Here is a 19,762-nt window from a genome sequence, read left to right on the forward strand (position 1 = left end):
TATATGCAGCTTAGAGTCATAACTGAAGACTGCTCTTTGGAGTATTGCCCTTATGACACTTAGTAACCATAACAGGAACAGCAGGCCTGTCAACCTCTAGATTTCTTCACATGCTAAGTAATAGCTGGACAACTAGGCATTTGCTTGAAGGGGTGCTTCAGCAAATGGCAAATATAATTTATATTGTTCTTTAAGTTCCTCCTCATTCACATTTTTATTACATTTATTGTACTGTATGAAGTCATAACTTACAAAATAACACATAAAGATTGGAGCACTTTTATTTCTAAGTTATGAATATTTTTGGGTCCAATGTCAGGGTGAACTGGCACCAGATGTTTGTGGAAATGTTGAAGTGAATTTTAGTGAAATTATGTCCTCTTCATTATAAAATATTTCCTCTTCCCACAATCTATTCTTCAGAACTGTATCCTTACTTCTGGAACACGTTTAATGAAAGCACATTTACAGTATGCATTTTGTCATATGAACACTCACCAGAGAAAAGCCTTCAACTTAGCCTGAACCCACAGTAGAAACACTGGCTTCAGATCAGGCCAAAATCTATTACCAATTAATCTCTCACTCATGCTTTCTGCAAGTCTGCAGGAATGTGGGATTGAATGATAAACTACAATTGAGGTCAGAAATCCTGGTTAATTTATGATGTTTTCCTTGAATTTTTTTTCTCCATTTGCACCCACAGAATGTGCTTCTGGGTAAAAAAGCTGGAAAATCAGCCCAATTACAGGATTTTGTTTTGCCTTTCTTACTACTGAAATTGGATCTAGCCAAAACATTGTTCAGTATGATAAAGCCAGAAATGGCGACTGAAAATGGAAAAGTTTTAAAAGACTTCGTTATCTGAGTCGATGATAGTTCACATTATGACATCTGTTGTGAGTTGGGTGAGGTCAAACGTGTGCTTTCTTCAAGCTTAGAAAAGGATGACTTGAGTATCATGCAGGGCCATCACAACGAACATCACTTATGTAACATCAGACTCGACATAATCTTAATCATAAATGAGTTGATACTGTACAGATGCTGTCCGTGTGCACAGTGAACTTACGCAGCTCGTCAAAGTATGTGTCACTGCCGTCGGCTCCTGGTACCGAGCAGATCAGACGGGTCTTGAGGAATGTTGTCCATTTGTTCACCAGGCTTCGCTGACCGCCCATGTCATTCTGATTCAAGAGAACAATCGAGAGTTGTTATACAAATTTACGTGTGATATCCTGTAAAAGTCTGAAAGGATGTAGTTAGTGTAGTATTACAAATTTGGAACCTGCTACTTTCATCACTTAACTTGACCTCCATTACAGAACTGACAGCGAGGTTGAATGGGCTTGCTGCAAACACCCAGTTTATTTAAAATACTGCACTTAAACAACGAAACAATCTCCCACCCTGCAGAGCTGTCCGATGCGGGAATAGGTGGACTTTCCTAACCCCTGTGCCTCAACCGCCGTCTCACGGAAGAAGAAAAACACCTTGTCATCATCAGGGTTTTCACTTTCTGGGACCCAAAAGGAACCAACAAACTTTGGTTCTGGTGAACAAAAGAGGAACAATGTCAGCTTTTTATTATTTTTTAACCCTAACACATTATGAGTTGCTTTAAGTTAATTGGAGTATAAAGTAAAAGAACTGATGCCTAATAATCTGACACATAAACACACAGACCATTGAGCCAGCGCGAGTCATGCTGTTCGGTGCGGATGGAGGGCCGTTTCCCCAGGCTCCTAAAGATGGTGAAGTCTCTTCCCATCAAGTCAGTGGCCACCCCTGCATAAAGCTCATCACCTAGCAGACAAAAAGTATCAGCAACTCATGGTCTGTGCCTAGGGCTATACCATCAAACAAAAGCAGCTAAAATCAAGGTATGAAAAAGTCAAAAAATGAACACAGCAAACACATTTCCAGTCATTCACTTTTGAGGCAACCTTAATCTAATCTATAATAAGGAATCAAGGCTGAGAGAACTTTTTTCCACAAATGTTAATAAAAAGCTCACCAACGAGTACAGATGCAGCATTGTGGCGAGGATCATAAGGACTCTTTCCTTTCCCATCCTCAACCTTGGAGGGGTCAATCCTGAACACATGATCCTGAATTAGAGGAGAGGGAGACTTGGATTTATGGTGGGATCACACATACACTTTATTTTCTTTTGTCAGAATCATACAGTCATTTTGGAGTGAGATTTCAGGTTTGAGATTTGGGAGCATGGGGAAACAAATTCGAAACTAACAACTTGAACTAACCATGGATTTGTGTGCACGCTTAGTCATAATTTACCTTCTCTGCACCCTCAGTCTAGACTTCAGTTTTATTATGCTAAGGTTTCCAAGCATGAGTAACTGCTGGGTATCAGATGTCAACATTTGTCTCTTTATGCATAAAATCTTGTGTTTGAGGTACTTTCCTCTAGTTTGTTCAGATTATGTTCCCACTTATTATGAAAAGACAGTTATTTGGTTTTCAGAAGACTAAGGCTCACATTTTCATGCATCTGAACACATTTGGGTGTTTTATTTGTTTGAGCATGTGAGAACAAACGAAAAAAGTAGTGAACAGAACTTGATGCATTACAGTAAGAAAAAATGAGTTCAGCAGTTTGTGTGTTTGTGGTGTTGTTGCCCACATTCCTCACCTCCATCCTGTGTCCCACCTCTACGAAGGCACAGGTAGGGTGGAACGCCCCGGTCCCACAGGCGTACAGGTGAGTGCGGTTATAGTGGTGCACAATCTTCACATAGTTCACACAGTCAGACTGAAAGATACACAGAGAGAAGTTTTAGATTACGTACGAAAAGCGTATGAAAAAGCAATTTGAAGAGTGATAATTTGAGAAGAATATTGTTAATTGTTTGGATGATGTAAATCCTGCTTCAGGACATTGCACAACAGCAAGAATATCAAAGATAATCCAAGATAGACCAAAACTTGGACTCTCTCTCTCCCTCTCTCTTTTGACTCAGTTATACATTCCTCACATAGCTCCTCTAACCCTGTTGTGCTTGTGACAACACTGTCAAGTCCTTAGCTCTGGCTCCAACATATTGTTGTGGTAGGCTTTGTGTCCTCGCTATACACACACACACATACACACACAGACGCACATGTCTACACTGTGTGTGTGTGTCTGTGTGTGTGTGTGTTTGTATCTCTAGGGATAAAATGGTCACAAGAACCTCCATGTGAGTGAACGCAACAAATAAAAGTGTAAGAAGTCTCTAAAACTGTGGCCTATTTCATATAAAGGATATGCGATGGACTTCATATAAGAAAAGGACATTCTGCACTTGCAGAGGTTATGAAACTCTAAGCAGAACATTGGCATGAAAACAATGGAAGATAAGACAAAGAGACAAACAAATGGAACAACCCAAAAGGAGAGAACTTAGCTAAGTGGTTTGGAGGCTTGATTCTATTATTATAAGATTTAATGAACCAACCAGCTTAAAATGTAAAGATATCCATCCAAATTTTGGTAGTTATGTTTATAAGAGGATGTGACCATGATGTGAAGAATGCTGTTGGTCAATAGTCAACAGAAGCACAAATCTAAAGCATAACAAAGTTGAATATGAAATGGCTGCTATGGAACTGATGTTGTCTAATGCCATTGTGAGGGTAAAGTTTATTTTCCAGCTCAAGTTGTGTATTATGCTTGACATTTGTTTGCACACGTTTTATACCAGCTTAGTTAAAACATTTAAATCTCACTTAGGTAACAACTGAACCATACAAAAACAAAGGACAATAATACCTGTGAAGAAGTGCGCAGACACACACAGAGAGACACACACACGCACACACACAGTGAACTCCTTAAATTAACTTCCTTTTAAAGGAATTGTTTGATTTGCAGGCAGTTGGACAAGCAGATCAATACTATTCTCATACTGTATCTGCCTGTTGAATAAGCAACAGCCAGCAGTTGTTTAGCTTGGCTCAGAAATAGTCTGGTACGGAACTGTCCCTCGATAAAACCAAAGTGTGTCATTTTAAATTTCAGTTTTTGTACGAATTAAAAGACAATGTGCGAGTTAAGGAGCTTTAGAGGAGATGGGTTAAGCTCCGTTAACTAGCTGGGAATTGCATTTAGCGTGCAGTAAACCAAAACTAAAACCAAAGAATAAACTAGTGCTTGTAATCTCAGTTTTCCCCTGTCGTTTTTTATTTCTCTTCCTCTTTTAGCCATCTTTCAGTATCCCCATCCCTTTCTGTCTGTTCCTCCCTTCTACTTCTTATCTTGACAGCAGGTTATTGACCCACAGTCACATCTGTTCATCTCAGAGTCAGGTTACAGTACGCTGGATACCAGGAGACTGCTGGAGAAAAGATTTATCATAAACTAACAGACAGCACGGTATGCTCTGCTTTTCTTGCCTGATCTTAACACCAGGATTTGCGGCGATTGGCTTGTTTTACAACTACTCTGTCAACTGAAGATAACACGGACACCATGATAAATGTGATTATCGCCAATGATTATCAGTGATCTTCAGCTCAGGGATTCTATAACATACGATGAGCTAATATGATGGTTTCAAGTGTCTGTAATGGTACTACAAAACCAGTCTCCTCAGATCTTTACGCACTATTTTAAACACACACTCTTATTGTGCATTGAGATTAAGATTTCTCACTGGTTTACTGCTATTCTAATGCTATTGGATCCCCAGGGGCCACTGGAGAAAAGGTTCATAAAGACATGAATCTGACAATCAAACTTGGATAATGAACATTCACCCCATGTGCAGACTTTATTTCGCTTTGTTCTTAATCTTCCAATTTTATTCAAGATGGTAGAACCTTTTCAGCTTTCTATTTTTCTTTCTATGTTTTGATTTATACTTGCTGAACAAATTTAATTTAAGATAATTTCTTCTGTTACCTATTATCTGCACCTTTAACGTCTTCATTAATCAAATGAATCAAATATCTTTCTTTATCTGTCTGTTCGGTCTTTCAGTCTCACCCAAGGATGGCAGACAGACAGGCAGGCTAGGTCATGAAATCTGTGAGAGAAACAGAACTGTGGCTCATTAGGCCTAACACACACACACACACACACACACGTGCACAACATTCAGAACAAAGACCTGCTTTTCAGCCTTTGAAAACCACCAGGGGGTTAGAGTTTGAGTTGTTAGGGTGTGAATACGTACATGTGTGCATGTGTGTGTGTGTGTGTGTGCATGTACTTGAAGGTGCTCAACCAATCAACAGGCCTATTAAGCTGTTGACAAACACAGGAGACCCCTGTTTCCTTTAAAAGAAAGGGGAACACACACATTTCACTTTTTCCTGTACCCTTGGGCCAACACACACATTTACACAATGAATGAACACTCATACACACCCCTCAACATCTTCCCAAGTTCCTCTGATAAAACATACTCGTGCCAAGTTTCCATCAACTTTTGCACCTGATTCTTACTTTCAAGATCTCTTCCTCCCCCTAACTGCTATTGTATTTTAAGCCTTTAGTCTGTGTGTGTGTGTGTGTATGTGTGTGTGTCAGAGGGCAGAGGAAGGTGAGGGATTCAGCCGAGTGGCGTTTTGACAAAGTCAATTCTTTGATGTGACAAAAGAGTATGAGAACAGGAGGAAAAGAAAAGGTAAGAGGAGAAAAGACGCTTGAAGGACTTTGAAAAGATTAGAAAAGAAGGAGGCGAACGAGGGAGGTGAATTATGCCAGCAATCAGGTTTCCTCACTGTGTGGTTCTTAAAGGGTTGACTGGCCAACCTTTGACCTACCACTGACTCATTAGTTGAAACAGTGAGCAAAGCACAGGCCGTGACCTCACTGCAGCCTGAGCTTTAGGTCTTGCCTTCATGTCTTATAAAGCTGTATTGTTCCTCAGTGGATGTCTTTTTTCCCTTTTCTCTCTTTATCCTAGAAATCATTAACCCAATCTACCTATTTATCATTTTCACCATTATTGGTCCTTCTCCAATTCTTCTCTCCAAAAGTAAAATTAACTTGATTCATTTGAGCGAATACAAAGCAAAAAAAAAAAAGTCATATTCCATGTTTTAATGGCCATTATACTAAAACCAGGCACTATTTTAATGTATTATAACATTTTAATATATTGATTAATTGTTGTTATTTAATTGCATAAATAATATTAAGTATCTTTATGAAACTATGATTAGCATCTTTAGAAAAGTTCATTCTAAAGATCTTTAGACATTTTTCCAACCTTTCTTAACAACAATTATTGCTATTTTACTGCATCGTTATGAGGTTTTACATGTAAACAGATCTACTATTTCTTATCTTTCATTTTCTATTCTAAGAGTCCCAGTAGTCAAGCAACTTTAATAAAGTTAATGGCTGAGAGCCTTCAACTGAACACACAGAACGATGGCACGCAGTGGACAACCATTAGATACACAACACAGCACAGCGTAAGATCCCAGGAATGCCTTTGATCGCTTCTGCTGGACTGGACAATGTGGCAGCGGACATTTGTCTTGATCCACTTTGACCAGATTTTTTTTGCTGACGATACTTTACAACATCAGAATAATTCTTTGAGACAGAATGAGGTTTTTAATTTTTTTTTTCAATTACTGGGACATTAATGCTCAACTGTCTGTTATTTGTAACTGTTATTTGAAATTGAATCCCCACATGCTGGAGTAGAGTGGCAGAGCCACTGCTCAGCTGCTGAGACTCTGGGAGCTCTGGAGAGACAGAGAGAGATAGAGAGGGGGATCTCCTGGAGGAATAAAAACTTAGAGTCACAGCAAATTCTACTCTGGTTTGCCATTTACAGGCAGAGGTAGAGCTCAGAGTTACTTTTGAACTTTTGGGATTAAAAAGTGTCCCTAAACTCCACTGCCTTATGCTTTATATGCCTATCCATCCATTCATCTATTCATCTATTGGCAAACAAACAATTCTTCCTTTGCAACTGAACATAGACATATCAGTCTTTTCAGTTGCTTGAACAAATAAAGATTGCAGCCATGGCTATTAACTCAGCTCAACACATCCACCCTCACCACCTTCTACAGGGGCACCATAGAGAGTGTGCTGACCAGCAGCATCTCTCTCTGGTTTGAGAACACAAAAATGTCTGACAGAAGGGCCCTCAGCAGAGTGGTGAGGACAGCAGAGAAAATCACTGGGACCTCACTGCCCCTTAAAAAAGAACTGGTCCAAAAACGTCCTCTATAGACTGTTCACCCTCTTACCTTCAGGTAAGAGTTACCTCAGCCTGCGGGGCAGCATTGTTTAACAGCAGCTTCTACCCGGCGGCTGTGCATTTCCATTCTGTGCGCAATATGTCCTTGTGCAATAACCCCAGCTCTTCTTGTACTTTGTTTTCATCCATATTTATTGAGCACATTTTATTCATTTTTATTTTACTTTATTTTTTTCTACTGCTGTCCTGCGTTTTTTGAAAGGAGCCCTTGCACACAATTTCATTTGACTGTGCATCTCTGATGTGTGCTGAATGACAATAAGAGGAATCGTGAATTACTTGCAGGATCTTTGGCTGTCATGACAATTTGCATGTCAAAAAAACGTAAGCATTGCTTGATGTAAGTCATTTACACAAATGACCAATGCTTATATTTTTGTTGTGAGGACTGCTTCAGACTTGGAGCATTCAGTCACTCTAACACAGCATTAATCTCTTTCCCCAACATTTACCTCTTTCCTTAGTGACAATTTTCCAGTTGATCAATGGATTTTAACTGAAAATCTTCTTTTAATTGGCGCTACCATGACAGCGTAAACACACAATCCATCACTTCTGTAGTTTTAAATATGGCTCCAGCTCCTAGTGACGCCTCAGTCAAAGTGTTGAGTCAGACTGAGTGTCTGGCTGAGCTGTCAGCTGTTTACTGCCACTGTCTGACTGTGTTTATGTGCATGTGTCTGTGTTTGTGTTAGCATGTCTGTCTGCATGTTAGGTGGATTTCCTGTGGTCAGTGGTTGTGTGTGTGTGTGTGTGTGTGTGAATGATGGAGTGTTTATTACTTGTCTTTACGTGGGCAGATTGTTAAGCCCATCGCGTGCGCTGTGTGTATTTGTTGAGCTACTGTGATAGTGTGTACAGTGCTGAATAGCTTAATTTTTTTAGGTAGCTAGCATTGCTGTTAATTTATCTTTTGTTGATTTGCTGTCTTGCATTCTCATGTCTCTCCATTCAGCATGAAGCTATGCAGCCCTACTGTGTTCATAAATAATCAAATGCTACATATTGCTCGTTTAATAAATGGAAAAGTGTAAAAACCAACAAGCCGTTCAAGTTATCATTACATGGGTTTCCTGCTTTTAAACCAGTGAATATCGTGAGTAAGTCAGACACAGGAAATAGTTCTAAGACAAAAGGGAGGACATAATACACAAAAATGTTCACACAGTCATCCCATGTTTGGCCTGGTCAAACAGAACTCTGAATCAACATCTCTAATTACTTTCAAAACCGGCACACATAAAATTTAGGTGTGCACATGATGCATGAGTGAGTGTTAGATTTGGATTAGTTCAATGATTGAAATGAATAAATGCGGTCAGGCAAAGGCTGAGTGGGAATTGCTACTGCAGTGACAAGGATGTCATCCCTCACTGGCCTCCCACCTGAGAACCCTGAACACTGTGCGTAGTGGAGCTCCTGGCCTTTTCCGGCAGGGTGTACACTATAGACAGATATTTGGAAGACATTTTAAACCATTAAAATTACAGTCATTAGTTGTCATTCCATTTGAATATCACCTTTGTATCTGTCATTTTGAGATATGGCATTGTAAATTCAAAATGGCAGGGGGTAGAGGAGATGCGCTAAGTCAGAAATAACAGTTCAGTTCCTATTAATCACGGTAAACCAGACAGGTAAAACATAGTTTTGCCTTATTTAGTTCAGCTAAATAAGGTCTTACATAGTCATTTTATCCAGATTTCTACATATTTTTCTCCCACCAGTGGATGTTCCATGGATATATTCCACCTATTGGACCTTTATTTAAATTCTGTCTTATTTTGTATGCTTTATTTGAAATTCTGATGTACATAAAAGGTGTCCAATGCAGTGGACATATATATTGACATATATATTACTCCATCAAAATAGATGGAAAAAGTTAGAAGTACAAATATTATTTTGTGATTTAATAATTCAGGCATGTAAGAAATCTTGACCAGTACTGAATCTCTAGTATCTCTAGTATTAAGTCACTGCAGTGAAGTGTAAACACATACACTTGAGCCAATTAACAGTTAACCATTCTAATAATGTGTTTTTCTTAATATAGTGTGTGGAGCAAATGTGATTGTTTACTAACATTATATAAATTAATGTTAGTTAATAAACAACAGTGTAAAAACATTACATGATAGTGTAAAAATGCAGTGAAGACATTAATATGAGGGTAACTGACTGATTGAATGAAATGATGAAAAAGATGTATCATGGAGAGGAACAAACATGCATCAAGACAATGGAAGGACTGAAGGAGTTGGTCGTAAACAACTTGAGAATCCTCTGGTTCCCAGAGAGATATGGAGAGGCTATGGGAAGAGAGGGGAACTGAGAGAGTAAGGAAAGTAGGAGAGAAAAGACTCAGAGGGGGAGAAAGCTGCTGACCTCTTCCAACAGAGAAACACACTTCTCTGTAATTAGGGTCAACAGTGTGAGGTCAGCTCAGTTTTCAGTGTGTGTGAGAGAGTGATGACAAAGATAATAAAAGTCAAAAGGAATAACACGGTAGTGAGTTTTTGACCAAGGACATAAATAACATTTCAAGGGCCAGAAAGGCGGGAACAACAACTGACTTTTTAATGCAACCTTTATCTTCAAAATTCCCCTCAATTTTTCTTGTATTTCCTTGTCTTTCTCCCTTCATCTCTACTTTTTCTCTTCCTCTGGAGCACTTCACTAATTCTCTCCACTACTCTCCATCTGCACTGTTTCTCTCACTTTCAAACACACACACACACACACACACACACACACACACACACAGACTCCTGGTCAGGTGAAACTGGAGCCTTGAGTTCTGTATGAATGGACCTTGTTGTCTGTCTACTACAGCTGTATAATCACACCAATGAAGGATTTGTTTAACGCATGCACACACACACACACACACACACACAAAGAACACACACATATATTGGATACTAAAACACACATGAACAAAAGCACACGCACACTGTCAAACACATGAACATAAATACAGTATATATAGACATATTTGTGGCCTGGCAGCACACACTGAAGTAACTGTAACTGAAGTAACCCATGCACACACACACACGCAGTTAACTAATTGTGTGTAATGTAATTCTGGGTGGTCTATAGGCTCCTGTTGGCCTTGACACGTTGGTCAAGCCTGCTCTGCCCAGACTACATCCACCACATATAGAACATCACATTTAGACACACAGACATCAGGGCCCTTTCCTCAACACATGAAGCTAAATATTTCTACTGTGTAGTTCAAAATAGAAACCTTGATTTTTAAACTTTTTTGGCAGCCAGTAAAAGGACAGAGGGAATTAGCTGGGTGTCTATGTTTAGAGAAATCACACAGGGTTGATGAGCTCAGTCTTTGCAATGTATAGCAGCTGTATATGCTGTCACACAGGTCCATCCCTGCACACTCACCACATTTAAAAGCACACAGGAAACCAACATATTTTAAAAATTCTGATTGTGTGACATATTTTGGATCATTTCTTTCATCTAGGCAGTCTGTAAGTCTTTGCTATTACTTCCTCCCATGGACAAGACACAATTCAACCTTTATTTAACAAGAAAGACCTGATGGAAGTTAAATATACACTGCAAGTTAATGCGACCCAACACATGTTTACATGCAGTGGGTCAGTAAACAGATCCCATACCTCTAACTGGGTTTATCTAATTCCTTAAGCAAATTAAAGTTTCTCATTTACTTGACATTTAGGAAATTAGTTGACTGCATAAATCCACAGGAGACACACTAAAGCACTTATTGTATACTGTTGGAGAAAAACACCCGTGGCTTAACATCAGACTGCACTGATCTCAGTCAGATAGGGTTCAAAACAAACAGACTCTGAGGAAGTGATCTCAGTACTGGGCAGGTCCAATGAAGTAGGAGTGCTGCACCGATTATTATATATCATCTGTGTAAACTCGGTGTTTCTGTCTTATGATAACTCCCATGACTCCACTGGATTAAAAGGTAGCATTGTGCTGGGCTGGATAGGAGTGGACAGTTACCTCCTCCACAAGGAGCTCCGAGCCCTCTTATTTAACTCTGTGTACAATGGATAATGTCAGGGAGCTGATGGGTGATATTTATTCAAAAAAGGGATCGGGTTAATGTGTGGTCTTCAAACCTCAACAGAAGATTAATGTATTAATATAATAGAAAGCATGATCTATTTTTCGGGATGAGGTAAGGTCAGGTAATCTAAAATTTTGTGAGGATACTTACAGTGATATCCTTGCCGGCCCAGTTACACTCCTCCCTCCAGTCAACGGGAGCAGGCCAGTAGATCTGAAACGCAGCAGACAAAGATCAGATGATTCTGTGGCTTTATCTTAAAGCCTGCATATTGCCAATTTTGATAAATGATTTCACTTTTATACATCAAAAAACAACACGTTTGTTTGCTCCAAAGTAATGTTATTCCATTGAGCAAGGGACAAATGAGACACCATGGGTTTGGACAAATAAAGGTTTTTATCTCGCTTCCTTCTGTACTTTTTCTTTCTCTTCCACCTTTTTCATTATTGTAGCCTGATGTTCCCTTCTCATTGTAAAATAAAGAAAAAAGACCCCACTGTATTGAGAAACAGTATCAGCTGTGGTGAATCTGCACACCCACGCCATAAATCAAACCCGCCCATATGCCTAAAACCAACAGAGGCTTTACATCTAACATACCAAGCACATAATTTACTCCAAACAGCTGTGAGCAGATGTTTGTAGCAGAGTATAAGAGCACATAGTATTTTTGCCAGTGTGTACATTTGCCTGTAAATGGATTGTGCCCCTATATGTATATATCCAAGTCTGTGCATATGTGCTTCTACAACTTAAAAGGACTTTGACGATTATATATTTCGGAGGCAAAGGTTTCAATCAAAGTCTATCATTTAGATAATCAATCACAGTGTTCTTCTGGATGAATGCTCTCTTTTCATCTCTGTCCACCTCTTTGATTTTTTACCTTTGTCCATTTATCCCACATTTCTTTTTCTTACACGTGGGGCTACTCACTTGAGTGGTTTCACACGTGCAAGAATATGATTTAGTCATTTTAAAAGGGCCATAATGGTAAAATGGATCCATACTTTTCAATGTTTCTCTTTCTGCCATTCCTATAGGTCCACATGAAAGCAATCCATAAGGTGTGCTTGATAACAACACTAATAAAAGGTTCCTAATTAACACATGGCACACATTAGGTCACCAGTACATTTCAATCAAATACATCTCTCAATTGGGTAATGAAATGCACTGCCATGAAAAATATATTAATTGCTGTATTATACTACTTTGTTTTATTGCACTTTTTTCCTTTTAATGTTCAGCAATGTGTGCATAATGATAGACTATCTGCCTAATAAGAAATAGTTCCTGACTTACTGTTGTTTTCACTCAACACTTGGTTCTGACTAACCTTGTGTTCCTGCTTGGCGATGTTGTCTAATGACAGTGACAGCAGGAAGTTCTTGGCCCCAACAAAGAGTCGGCCTCTCTCTTCATCCAGCAGCAGTGCACTGAAGCAGCAGGAACGCTCCAGCTCGAATCGCCTCACTCCATGGAACTGCTGCAACTCTAAAAATGCAGATATATGGTGTCAGAGAGCAATACCCCTAAATCTGTCTTCTGTTTCATGTCACATGTTGCATCCTTCTGTTGCAGCCTGCATGAAAACTCTCAGAAGCTACTTTAAATCATTGCTTTGTCAACATGCCATTATTCATGTGTTTAATTTTTTGTGATTAAGTCTTGAATAAAACAACAAACAACAGTAAGCAATAATCTAAGAGAGACTTCAATACAACCTCAAGTCGTCTTCCCCAAATCAGTAAGTTGGCCACAGTACTGCGAGAAGTCATGTGATCGATAAAGAAGATCAGCATTTAATGTTAATATTTGAGTAGCATATTTGAGCCTTAAGGCAGCTGCTTGTCAAGAGACAGGACAAAATCATCTGACAGTAATGACACTATAGTGGATTCAGTGGAAAAACTGAGTGTCCTTGGTCTTTCCAAACTGGCAAGAACAAATTCTGGGGGACCAGTGCCCAGGAAAATTTGCCTTGTATTTGTAAACTCAAGCTATAAAAGTTACCCCAGGGCCATGGAAAAAACTGTGTTCTTGGCCTGAGAAGCTGAAGAAATAAAGGGATTGCATCCTCCCTTTTGGCCTAGCTTAACCCAGAAGCTTAAGAAAACAAGACCAAGGCCCTCTTTGCTTAGATATTAAAATGGCTTTATTAGTCTACTTTACTGAAGACATTGACGCCACCCAACAGCTGTCTGCGTGACATCAGGACGTTAGGTCTACTGCCCTTGTTTTAAATTTTCAACAAATTGTTTAGTTGGTGATTAATGCAGTGACAATACCCCAAGACTCAAAGAGGACACTTACTGCTCTGAAAATGTGTCTTGCTTATGGCACCTAGTATTCTCTAATACATGTTAAAAGAATGATCTAACTGACAACTTTTAAATAGATCAAAATGTCTTTGTGTTAAGTCTGCTCTCTCTTCCCTTTCAGTTAGTTCACAAAGAAGGCAGCTAGAAGTCCTTGACTTAGTTATGGATTCTTAAAAGTCTATGGCCACTAGTTGCCCTGTGAGGCTTGAATGCTCAGTATACATCATCAAAGCCTGCGGAATGGATAAAAAATCTTCAAAGATTGTAGCCGATCATGGCCTAGTTTGGTTTAAATCCATCCACTTTTTCTTCTGTACATGCTCTTCAGCCAATAGAATACCTCAGACTGACACCTTGCCAGGCTCAGCCTCATTTGTCAGACATGGTTAAACGTTTATCAGTCTAAATTAGACTTGCCTCAGCTGGACCTGAAATGCTATACTTCATTAGTATGTTGACAAGTTATTACAGCTTTGAAATATTAACATATACAGTTCAACATATTAGCATACTCACAGATATATCACATTAAGATGTTTAGTATGCAGCATAACAATATGCTAGAAAGTGTAACGTTTAATATATTAGCATGATAATGTTTTTGTGTTTTTCTAACAAAACTGACAGATCGACTGAAGAGAACTGAGTTCTTCTGGGACCACATCAACAACATCAACTTATTTAATTCATAATTATTTGCATGATCATGAATTCAAAATGAGCCAACAGAAATATTTTCATCTCTCACACTGCTGTTGTTCATTGTGTTCTGCTTACCTGGATGTTAAATAAATGATCAACATCTCTTTTTGTCCTTCATGTGTCAACTGAAGATAAAATATTCTGCTGTCTTTCCTGGGCTGCATGCTGTACCTTAAGCCTAAATTAAAGGGCGCACATATCTCAGCTGGGCAGACTGCCTTCACTGAGCCTCATGTCCTTGTAAGTTAGTTGAGGCTGTAATTGTTGGCTTTCAGTGATGGAACACATCCCTAGTTTTTGCGGTTATGTTGGGCATTGAGCTGCCTTCTTCTAACTTACAGTACTCGATGAAACTCAAAACCCTGCCACTGTGTATTTAAGTCGTGTGTGTGTCTGTGTGTGTGTGTGTGTGTGTGGCTGTGAATCACAGCAACCACAAATTTACGTCTGGCTACTGTTCAGGAGTGTTTACTTTGAAAAGAATATGGCACAATTTCACATAACACAGAGTAAGTGTGTATGTATGTGTGCACACACTGCACACAGAATAAAGTATCTGCAGTGGAAGAGGCACACATATACATGGGCATGAACAAACCACCACCCATAAAAATTTGCCTTTCTTAAACATAAATTCTTCAAACCTTTGGTTCTTACCTTTGTATGAGAGCTTCATACGTGGTGAGGAGGATGAGGAAGAGGGGGAAGGGGATGACGATGAAGAACTGCGGCTCATAGTGCTGGAGGAGGCATGGGCAGCGGCTAGACCCAGCAGGAACAGAGAGCTGCAGGTGACCATCATGGCCGCCATCATCATCATCATGGTCATCATCTTGGCACACTTGGAAAAAACTCCTTTTTCCAGCTCAGATTTGCAAACCCCAAACAGATTCTTCTTGTTCTTCTTGCTAGCTTTAGAAGAGACTGAATCCAGTCCCGTCCAGTCTTCCTTTCAAGTCCTTAATATTCAGTGTGATCTTTATAATGTCCTCCTTGGTTCTGAAGAGTTTTCTTGGCAGATCCACTGCTCCTGTGGTGAAGGACGACCAAGTTCACCTCTCACATCCAAGGCAGGACAAAAACGTCACACATCAGCACAGAGACCTAAAAATAGAGACAGAAAGGCAGAGGATTTAGAAATGGACACTACTAGCATACGTGTCCTTGTGCCAGGGATGCCCCTGCACACACACACACACACACACACACACACACACTGGCGTCTGAGGTATATTTAGTGAGAATCAGATTGATGCCCCTGCCAGGCCCTGTTAATGCCAGCCTCCATTATGGCAACAACACTATAATCTCTTCGCATTACAGCAAGACTCAGGGACAGTATCCAAAGCACACACATGCACTGACCATGGTGATGAAGACTGTGTGTGCATGATAGAGATATGCCATGCCCACTGCCAAGCCAAGCACAGCCTCTCCATGTTTGTGGCACTGCCAACACAAAGTGGCTTCCCCCTCTGTCTTTCTGTCTTTCTCTTGCTTGCTTGCAAGCACTCTCTCTTGCTCTCTCCACAGTGGCAGACAGTGTCAGATGAGATCTCTTCAATGTTGAGGATTAATGAACCAGCACTGAACTGGATGTATGGATGTATGCATGGATATGTGCAAAGGTGCTCAACAGAGAGTCATTTGTGGGTGAGTCCAAGACCACAGGGCAAATTTCCTTTGACAGATTTGGTGTCAGTCTAAGTTATGGTCTTACATGAATGACACTATAGAAGTTGTCCAAAGTTTAAAATATAGGTTTTTATAACTTTGTCTAAGTCAGCTTTTGTAATATGGAAATAGGACTTGCTGTCAATTGAGCATAGTCAGGGAATACAGAAAAGAATCTTTATAAAGTTATTCGAGAACTTGAGTCGAGTTTTAAGTGACAGATTTGTTATTGTTTCGGAAAAATCCCCAATAAATTGGTGCCTTGGTTGTGAGTGTGTTGTTGTAAACCACAAGTCTACCACAGCAGGAGCAGGAATGAGGTCACTGCTTTGTAAATCTACATGTATGTGAGTGCTTTGCACCACACAGAATACACACATGCACACACACCTCTCTTTCAGTACTTTGGACTCTGTGGTCAGCTGTAACAATAAAGCCTTTCAGGAGAAACAGTCTCCTTTATTGTATTACACCTCACTGTTGGCATTCAATCAGTAATAGACAGACATGCTGCTCCCCCACTCCCTTCACTTTCGGTCTTTGCTTCTTCTGGCTCTCCGAACTGCTACCTCTATCACTGATCTTCATCTTCATCTGTTCCGCCCATGTGGCGAACACGAGGCTTAACTCTGCTGTGTACCGCAGATTGGACCTGTTGGTCAATGTTTTAGGCAATGTCAGGCGTAAAATTACTGTTATAATCTTTCTTTATATGGCACTTCAAAAATCCCTATTGCTACTGGAGCTGATTCCCAGCTCAGATTGGTCCAATTATGCTCCCTTGAAATGTATCCAAATTAGCCATAAATGTGACTAAAATAGTATTTTTATGCATATAAAGTTGATAAACTCTGAAGATTCCATGACCTAAAGTGGTGATCAGTGACCAAACTTTAATTTTGACAGACTCATCTATTTCTGCTGTATTTGACCAATGGGGATGACTGGGTGAAGTGTGTTTTTGACTCAATGTCATCCTCTCAGTCATTTTTAAAACATTATACATTTTCAAATCCTCAAAATCCTAATTTTTTTTTAAAACTGAGATGTCTTAATATTAATTACAGCTGTACCTGCTCACTTGTAAGCACACATATACAAACAGAAATATACAAAGATGAGAATACACTCACACACACACACACTCACACAAGCAGACCCGTCCAGGCTGTTGGCACAGAGTTTTATGAATAATGGAGCTACTGAGGCGTGGAGACAGGAGAGCTCTGTAAGCTCACAACTCTCAGGCCACAACACAACAAAACAGAACTGACATGAACATAAACTCACACATACCTTGTAGTATGTAAACACACACACACACACATACACTCGTGAAAGGACAAAAGAGCATATGCACACCTTGAAAAGCAGACAACCTGCCACTCTCTGCTACATCTCACTGTTTCAGAAATGCACAGAGAGACATGACCAGATGTGATTTGTCTGGAATACTTTTATAACTCTGGTCTGCCAAGTTCAGGTGTAAGGCAGAAATCATCAGATTATCAGATTTCTCCCAGCCAATGCCAAGGAAGCAAATGTGTACAGTTCATTAATAAATTGTGTAGTTGCGTGTGTGTGTGTGGCGGACAAGACAGAGAGACTGTGTGTGTGTGTGTGTCCAAGGTTTTCTGCTGTGCTGCAAAGACACTGCAGTATTTCAAGGAGAAGGCCATCAGGGCTCTCCTCAGCTGCAGTGACATGACACACAAACATACCCCCCCCCATGAAACCCTTACACTCCTGTCGGATGCTATAAAGGGAATGGCCGGTCCCATTGTTCCTCTAAATCTCCCGCAAAATGTGTGTGTCTTCCAGATCTGCTATCATGAGTTGAAGAGAGCATCATTGTTCCTTGTACAACCTTCTCATCTCAGCAGGTGCACATACACATACACACAAACACACATACACACTTGAGTACTTATATACAAGCCCCTGCTTCTCAGCACTTGGATCTGCAAACACACAAACATGAGCACACACACTCACACACAAATACACAAACTCCTTGCATGCTCCATAATGCATCTTAATAAAAAAGCCACTGGGCCCACTGACACTTGCATTCAGTTCAGCTTCAATAGACATAGAGCAGCGGCATGCCAAGAGGGAATGGATTAAAAATGAAGACAGAGAGAGATTCTTTCGAGGGGAGTGGGCTGGGGCAAGCCGTCCTGTCAAAAACCAGCTTAAATAGACATGGGTAGACAAAGCACCCTCCACCCCCCACCCCGGCGGTGAGATGGGCTTTTCAGAGCGAGGTTAGAGTGCAGCTGTACTGTATGGCACACATTAATGAATGAATGAATATCAGCAGTTTAACCTTCGCTACAGCAGGTTAGAAAAGAGAAGAAGAGAGAGAGTAAGAGACACAGAAGGTCAAAGAGAGGGGAAGTGACAGAGGGTGACACAAAGGGAGAATAGTGAATAGTAAAGAGAGGAAGTGCATGAAAAATCAAGCTATTAGGAGGAGAGACAGTTAGACAGGATGCAATATTGAAGGACAAAGAGGGGGAGGAATGCAATGTATGAGAAAAAGAAGACAGCTGGAAAGTTAAGAGACAATACATGAGAAAAGTAGACATCAAGAGCGTGGCAATGTGAGATAATGTGGAAAAAAACAGAAGAAGGAGGGAAGGTAAGGCAATGAGATAACAAAGCAAAAGAGAGAAAAAGGTGGGAAGGAAGCAACAATTCAGATGGAGGAAGTATGAGATGAGGAAAAAAATTGGAAGAGGAACTATGGATTGAGACCGTAAAGAAGAGAAGTGGAGCACCAATAAGTAGAAGAGGAGAACAGACAAAGAGTGGAGGGGCAACATACAGTCAGTACACCACTTCAGTCCTGTCCCACGGAGGAAGAGAATGCGATGGAGAGGGAGGGATGGAGACGAAAATGAGCGAGGCGTGAGGTGGGGCAGAGAAAGGAGCCAATTGTTTCGCCTGCAGGGAGCAAAGAGTTCCCTTGGCCTGTGACCAACAAATCTAAGCCTCGCTGTGATGGAGAAATGAAAGGAGAGAGGGATGTATAGAGGAAAGAAGAGGAAGAATGGGGAGGAGGGAGGCCTCTAAGCTTTACAGAGTAAAATGACTGAACCAGCAGGTTACTGATGGCTTTAGCACCGGTATGACTGATAAGGAGGAGAGAGAGAGAGGGGGCAAAAGAAGGTGGAAAATTATGTAAATTATGGAGAATTCAAAACACAAGAATATGACCATTGGATTTATTATATAGGGACTCGGGGAAAAGAAATTAGAATTTTGATTCCGAAGTCTTACATATGTGTGAGACAAAAAAATAGTCTAATCTAGAATAATCTAATCTAAAATAGTCTAGGTAAAAAAAATTGCACACAGGCACATAGTGCCTGATTTCTTAATGAGGTTGTTTATATATATATATATATATATGTTTATTGAAATTTTATGACATTTATGAGAATGCAGCTGTGTGTTTTTCGGCCTCCTGCATTTCTGAAGCTGACACTTTCCTTTGCTGCAAAACACGGTGTCAAAATATGGCAATAATGGCAAGAAAAAGCATTTCAACAAATGTAGAATAAAATCTGCATATTTCAGTCAACATTCAAGTTGATCACCGAGCTCTTTAGGTCATTTATTATCATATGTATTTACCCTTACCAATAATGGAGCTTTGAATACAGTAATGAAGTGAAAAAAGCGAGGAAAATGAGCAGGGAGGAACAGGATGGATGAGAGGAGGGAAGAAACAAGATGGTGGC

General features: G+C 40.0%; 1 protein-coding gene across 2 annotated transcripts in view; it reads right to left on the bottom strand.

Annotated features, from left to right (window-relative positions):
* The window catches only part of sema3b (sema domain, immunoglobulin domain (Ig), short basic domain, secreted, (semaphorin) 3B), a 70,527-nt gene that overhangs the window by 9,014 nt on the left and 41,751 nt on the right, over window positions 1-19,762 (bottom strand). For both annotated transcript variants that reach the window (XM_046396335.1, XM_046396336.1), the window contains exons 2-9: window positions 14,997-15,443; window positions 12,653-12,810; window positions 11,461-11,523; window positions 2,657-2,776; window positions 2,018-2,111; window positions 1,687-1,806; window positions 1,410-1,552; window positions 1,073-1,187 (exon numbers count right to left, since the gene is read on the bottom strand). In XM_046396335.1, the coding sequence (XP_046252291.1) occupies window positions 1,073-1,187; window positions 1,410-1,552; window positions 1,687-1,806; window positions 2,018-2,111; window positions 2,657-2,776; window positions 11,461-11,523; window positions 12,653-12,810; window positions 14,997-15,171 (988 nt within the window). In that variant the 5' untranslated portion in view covers window positions 15,172-15,443. The remainder of the gene's footprint in view (window positions 1-1,072; window positions 1,188-1,409; window positions 1,553-1,686; window positions 1,807-2,017; window positions 2,112-2,656; window positions 2,777-11,460; window positions 11,524-12,652; window positions 12,811-14,996; window positions 15,444-19,762) is intronic.

This window comes from Scatophagus argus, chromosome 8, assembly GCF_020382885.2.
Source record: "Scatophagus argus isolate fScaArg1 chromosome 8, fScaArg1.pri, whole genome shotgun sequence".
Lineage (NCBI taxonomy): Eukaryota > Metazoa > Chordata > Actinopteri > Scatophagidae > Scatophagus > Scatophagus argus.